The sequence below is a fragment of the Pistacia vera genome, unplaced genomic scaffold (assembly GCF_008641045.1).
Source record: "Pistacia vera cultivar Batoury unplaced genomic scaffold, PisVer_v2 Contig749, whole genome shotgun sequence".
Classification (NCBI taxonomy): Eukaryota; Viridiplantae; Streptophyta; class Magnoliopsida; order Sapindales; family Anacardiaceae; genus Pistacia; species Pistacia vera.
Window position 1 is genome coordinate 506,189 of NW_022196611.1, and position 6,317 is coordinate 512,505.

At 38.5% G+C, this 6,317-nt stretch overlaps 1 protein-coding gene across 1 annotated transcript; it reads right to left on the reverse strand.

Moving 5' to 3' along the window:
* Positions 1 to 461: 461 nt before the first annotated feature.
* Positions 462 to 2,619, reverse strand: LOC116115615 (UDP-glycosyltransferase 83A1-like). The gene is made up of 2 exons (XM_031401747.1): positions 2,078 to 2,619; positions 462 to 1,987 (listed from the first exon to the last, which is right to left on the reverse strand). The coding sequence occupies exons 1-2, from the start codon at positions 2,556 to 2,558 to the stop codon at positions 1,104 to 1,106; spliced, it is 1,365 nt and encodes a 454-aa protein (XP_031257607.1). The 5' UTR covers positions 2,559 to 2,619; the 3' UTR covers positions 462 to 1,103.
* Positions 2,620 to 6,317: the final 3,698 nt, after the last annotated feature.

The window sequence follows — 6,317 nt, forward strand, 5'->3', positions numbered from 1 at the left end:
ATTTTGTGTTTTAATGTTGCGAAAAGACATGGGATAAGCTGGATATGGGCCTAACCATGTAACTCAAGATTTGTTTTTTACCCAAAATCATTGACACTTTCTGAAGTCAAAAGTTGAATCCAATTATGATGTTTTTTATGGCCTATTGACAAGTCTTTATAAATGATAAACCATCCAACAATGTTAATTCCCTATGAATATGGACCAAAACTGACATGATGTATATGTAACCATCCTTCAATTTTACTTTGTTATTCCCATTTCCAAGATGGGACTAGTTTAAAGGCCATTTAATTGCTCAAGAACTCCTGGAACGATCGCACAAAACGACAACCTATATATATATATATATTCTTTTAAAAAAAAAAAAGAAAAAAGAAAAAAGGAAACAAAAAAGATCAAACAAATCGTAGAATGTTTGAAACTTGCCGGTTAGCCAGCACTTGCGTGCTATCAGTCAGTTTAATGTTGAAAACCAAGTAGATATAGTTCACTTCAAACTTTTTAACACAGAGCGCGTCTACTACTTAACCAAGAGGACTTGAATCTTATAAACCGATTCATCTGACTCTTTCGCAAACGATGTGAAATGTGATATATTAATCCAGTTAACTTTAATTATCTATTTTGTGAGCAGTGGAAGAGTGACTCAAGTTTTGCCAGATGCTGGACAGCTTCACTTGAACATAATTCTGATTGATAAACTTAAGATTTGGTGGCCTGCATTTGGCTGTAACTCTACTTCTTGTTTAGTACTTGATTTTATTCTAATGCTGTACGCTTCTTGTTTTTGACCTTTTGTTGACATGACAACTAGTTCAAGTTGGCTCAAGGAAACGTTTGATTCTTGTTTTAGTTTCCTTTGTCTTTTCATATCTCTGTTTTGCTGTTTCTCATATCACTTTCGGAGTTCATCCTTCACTAGCTGCTTATTTTTGGACGTATGGCATAATTGCAAAGACATCTTCATGTCATTGTGAGACTTCCTAATCAAGAGACACTTTTGAATTTTTATACACGCTTAAAAGAAGGATATGACAACTGATCTTTTCGATTCTATAAGAAAGTAAAACAACATGTTAAATTTTGAAAAATATGATCCCTTATGCCTTGATCCAATCCAGGAAATTCTTAAAATTCTTGTTGGACTGACCACCTTCTCTGACACTATCCATGGTTTTTTCCTGGAGTTTCAGAACTCTTTCTTTATAACTTTCATCACAAAGCACTTGATCCACCTTGTTCTTGATTTCTTCTCGTGTGATGATCCCACTTTCGTTTTTGTTAAACTTTAATCCCACTTTCCAAACATCACAAATGTAGCTCTCATTAAGAAATTGGTCAACAAGGTATGGCCAGCACAAGAAAGGAACTCCATTGCTTACACCTTCCATGGTGGAATTCCAACCACAATGGCTCATGAAACAGGCAACAGAGGGGTGGCTCAGAACCTTCTGTTGCGGCGCCCAACCGATCATTTGGCCACGCACGGCGACCCTTTCTTGAAATCCTTCTGGGTAGGCTTCATTTGCATCATCAGTAATGCCTGGCCTCACAACCCACAGGAATGGCCTATTGGTGAGTTCCAGTCCTAGAGCTAACTCCTGGAATTGGGATTGGTCAAAAACTGTGTAGCTGCCAAATGCAGCATAAATGACTGATTGGGGCTGCTGTTGGTCAAGCCATTTCAAACAAGTTGAGTCTTCAGGCCAAAAGTATCCTGCAGAATTTCCTAGGCGACTGCTTGCTAAAAGTGGTCCTATTGGAAGAAGTTGGGGAACCAATTTGAATGCTGCAGGCTCAAGGTCGAATGTTGAGTTACAAATCAGGAATTCTGCCTTTTTCATATATTCATTGTTTCGAAGACCAAGATTAAAGATGATTTTCTGTGTGGTTAAGCCGCCAATGCCGTGCCAAACAAAAAAATCACTGTTGAATGTAGGCATGCCTGGAGCTAATTGGATCATCTGCTTTTTGATTGTTGTTCCTGAAACGAATACAAAACCAGAGAAGTGAGAACAGAATAATGATGATTATCTTTGTGACTTGGCTGATTCAGGAATTGTGAGGATCTTACCATCTTTGTCAATGATTCCATCATCCATCAACTTTGGCACACTGAAAGACATGGCCATTAGTCCTGCTGCTGGAGGCCAAAAGATAACTCCCTTGATTTTCATCTTTTCTGCAACTTCAACACCCCATCCCATATTCACATCAGCAATAATACAACTGACCTTATCACCGTCTTCTCTGTTGATATCTTCAATGAGCTTCTCCAGCTTTCCAGGCATGACGCGGAGAGTCGCTTTAGTTAACGTCCCGATGTCATTTCTGTCCTCCCCTTCTTCCACTCCATCCGGGAGCGTTACAAAGCGGATTTGATCACCTATAGCATGCTTTTCTTCTAGCGCATTCATGACTCTCGTGTGATTGAATTCTGTGTTGACAAAGGTGATTCTGAAGCCACGCTGAACCAAGCGTTGTGAGAGTTCCAGTAAAGGAATAACATGGCCTTGTAAAGGATAAGGTAAAGCAACAGCATGTGGGCTGCACATTGTTTCTGATTGTAGGTTGTAATATTCCTCGGGGATTCAGCTTATTAATTAGTCGTAGTTTATGTAAGTTCATGTTTCTTTTATAGGGAACATTGGTGGCTCATTTAGTCACTTGGCTTGACTAAATATCCAGCATTTATTTTACTTGGCCATAAAGCAACCACTTGTCAAACCATGACTCCACCACTTTAACATGCCACCATCTTTGACTGCCACCTTTGAAAGCCGCCATCTTTGACACCGGATGAATTTGATCTCTTGTTTCATGATATTGTACAGGAAACAGCAAGTTAATCTACAGGGAAACATTGGAGGAATTGAGGACTGAGAAGCCGAGGCTTGATTTATTGTTTTCTTATGCATTGAACTTTAGCAGGAATCAAGTGCGGAATCTCTTGATTTGTTTCTAGTGTTGAGGCCATTTTGTTAAATTTGTTGTTTAGTTGTTGACTTGTTTGCCATGGTTTGGTACTTTGGTTTACACTTGTATCTTTACTGTTTACACTGCCGTTTACAAGTTAATTTCTCTAGCCTTTCATGGCTTCTTTAAATAAATGTCATTCTCATGCAAGATTATTGACGATTTTAGTTTGCTTATTTCTCTCTCTCTTTTTAACCAGAGTGTCCGGGCTAATTTGCACGTATTTCAACTAATCTTCGAGGTCTATTTAACATCCTAAACTATAATATTATTGTGGTAGATGACCTCAATGTTTGAACCCAAGAGCTCAAAGAAGAGAACAAACCTTTTTGAGAGTTTAGAGAAGAAAACAAAAAGAAAACAGAGAGAGAGAGAACGAGAAAGAGATCTGAAAAATTCGTGTATTATCTTTTTTCTACTGTTTGTACAGTAAGTACACTTTTTATAGTGCTCATAACAGTAACTAACTAGTGCAGTAGTTAACTAACGTAGGTTCAGTAACAAACTAACGCAGTGGATTAAGCTGAACTTCTACATGACTAACTTTGCTAACTCTTACTAACATCCTCCCTTAAACTGGACTGCTCTGAACTACACTACCATTTGCTAACATCCTTCTGTAAACAAAACAGCTTTGAACTACACCATCTCTTGCTAATATCCTGCAGTAAACTGAACTTGGATGATGAACAATATTCTTCAATGGAACTGAGCAATTCGTGGCTGAAGCAACCTCAAGTGATCTAGAAATTCCCAATTGATCTTCAAACAAGAACAGAATAGCTCAACAAATACCCATAGTGCAGAAGCAGCTTTAATTCAACTCTTTAAAATCAACCAAAAAATAAACTAAACATAATTCTGTAGCTCAACAGATAACCATAGTGCAGAAGCAGCTTTTAATTCAGCTCTTTAAACCAACCAAAAAATACCCATAGTGCAGAAGCAGCTTTAATCCAGCTCTTTAAAATCAACCAAAGACAAACTGAACACAATTCTGTAGCTCAACAGATAACCATAGTGCTTAAGCAGCTTTTAATTCAGCTCTTTAGACCAACCAAAATAAACTGAACACAATCCTGTAGGAGCAGCTTTCAACTTGAATCAACCAAATAAAAACTAAATCAACTCGTATCTGAAGCAACCTCAAGAAGATACAGATAGCCTGAGCAAAACTAAACTCAACCAAGCAAAATGAGACCAAACAAGGCTGGATCTTTAACAAGGCTGGATTTTAATTCTTAATTCTGCAAAAAACCAAGCAAGTAAAACTGGAACCAAGCAATCTGGACTTGATACTGCAAGAGCAGAATGCTGTAGGAGCAGCTTTCAACAAGGCATTCAAAACTAAAGAACAGCAGCCAAAACATCAACCAACAGCTTGGCTTTAACTCTGCTTTAAGTAAAGAACAGAGTAGTCTACAAATTCATTCTGCTTTAAGCCTGCAAAACTACTTTGAGTCTACAGGTGTTTTAGTTCTGCTTTGGGTCTGTAGGAGCAGCTTCCAAGTTGTTGTCTGAACAGTCATCAGCAGAAGGAATATTTAGAATATCAGCTTGTAAGAGAGAAACAGTCACTGTTAGCTTTGCTCTTAAGGTCTCAAAGCGTGCAGTTGACAGAGATTTAGTAAAAATATCTACAGTTTGATACTCAGTAGGAACATATTGTACTTTTAGATTATTGGCTGCTACTTGTTCCCTTATATAATGTGCATCCAATTCAATGTGCTTGGTTCGGGCATGAAACACTGGATTTGAGGCAAGGGATCCAACACTCTGATTATCACACCGAATGACAGGGATTTTAGGAAGATGCACACCAATTTCAGAAAACAAACTCCTAAACCATGCGATTTCAGTGGCCCTTTGTGCAAGTGCTCTATATTCTACCTCTGTGGAAGAGAGAGATACCACCTTTTGTTTCTTGGAACTCCATTGTAGTAGATTGGAGCCAAGAAACAGACAACAGCCACTGGTGGACCTTCTATCCTGTAGACTGCCTGCCCAATCTGCATCAGTGAAGCACTCAAGATGCATTCTATGTATTTTAGTAAACTGAACTCCAAAATGTGTAGTGCCCTAGAGATATCTCAAAAGCCTTTTGCAGGCCTGCCAGTGTAATTGAGTAGGAGCCTTGAGAAATTGGCTAAGTTTGTTGACAGAGTAAGCAATGTCCGGCCTTGACAAGGTTAGATATTGCAATGCTACAATTGTGCTCCTATAGACTGATGGTTTATCAAACAGCTTACTGTCTTCAAAAGTCAATTTATTACCTAGAGCCATAGGAGTAGGGCAGGATTTTGCATCCATCATGCCTGTTTTAACTAGTAGATCCCTTGCATACTTTGCTTGGCTCATGTGAATGTATGTATCAGTTCTGTGTACTTCAAAGCCCAAAAAATACTTGAGAGAGCCCAATGTTTTCAAGGCAAATTCAGTGTTCAATTTGTGAACTATTTCATGGACCAGCTTAGTGTTACTTCCTGTCAACAGGATATCATCAACATATACAATAACATACACAACAGCCTCATGATGTCTATAAATGAATAAGCTTGAATTAGCCACCGAAGATATAAAACCCTATTTCAGAAAGGCAGTTTTGAGCTTCTCAAACCAGGCTCTTGGAGCCTGTTTTAGACCATAGAGTGCCTTGATCAGTTTACAAACATGGAGAGGGTTCTTATCATTAATGAAACCTGGAGGTTGAGTCATGTACACTGTCTCACTAAGTTCTCCATTCAAGAATGCATTATTAACATCTACTTGTTGTATATCCCACCCATAGGTAATAGCTAAGCTAAGGATAACCCTAATAGTAGATGATTTGATCACGGGACTAAAGGTTTCAAGATAGTCCATATCGGGAGTTTGCTGAAAACCTTTAGCAACCAACCTGGCTTTAAATCTTTGGATGGAACCATCTGAATTGTGTTTAATTCTAAACACCCATTTACAACCAACAATATTCATATGGGGTTCAGTTGGAACCAACTCCCAAGTATTGTTAGAAAGAAGAGCAGTGAACTCACTTTGCATAGCAGATTTCCAGGCTGGATGAGAGATTGCCTCAGTTACACTTACTGGTTCATTTGTGTTAAGATGAGAAAGGGAACCTGTGGAAGAAACTAACATAGAGCTATGAAGTTTGGCTTTTGACCTAGTGATCATAGGGTGAGTGTTTAAATGTTGAGTAAGAGTGTGTAAAGGCTGCATTGCAGTGTTTGAAGTCTGAGTTGTAAAGGGCAGTTCAACTACAGAATTAAAGTGATCTATTAAGCCCACTGGTTGCCTAGATAAGCCTACTAGTTGCCTAGATAAGCCTACTGGTTGCCTAA

Excerpts from the sequence above, each read along its gene's own strand:
- LOC116115615 (XM_031401747.1), bottom strand. The coding sequence starts at position 2,558 with ATGTGCAGCCCACATGCTGTTGCTTTACCTTATCCTTTACAAGGCCAT. Across the intron at positions 1,988-2,077 it reads TGGAATCATTGACAAAGATG|GAACAACAATCAAAAAGCAG; the intron begins GTAAGATCCTCA and ends TATTCGTTTCAG.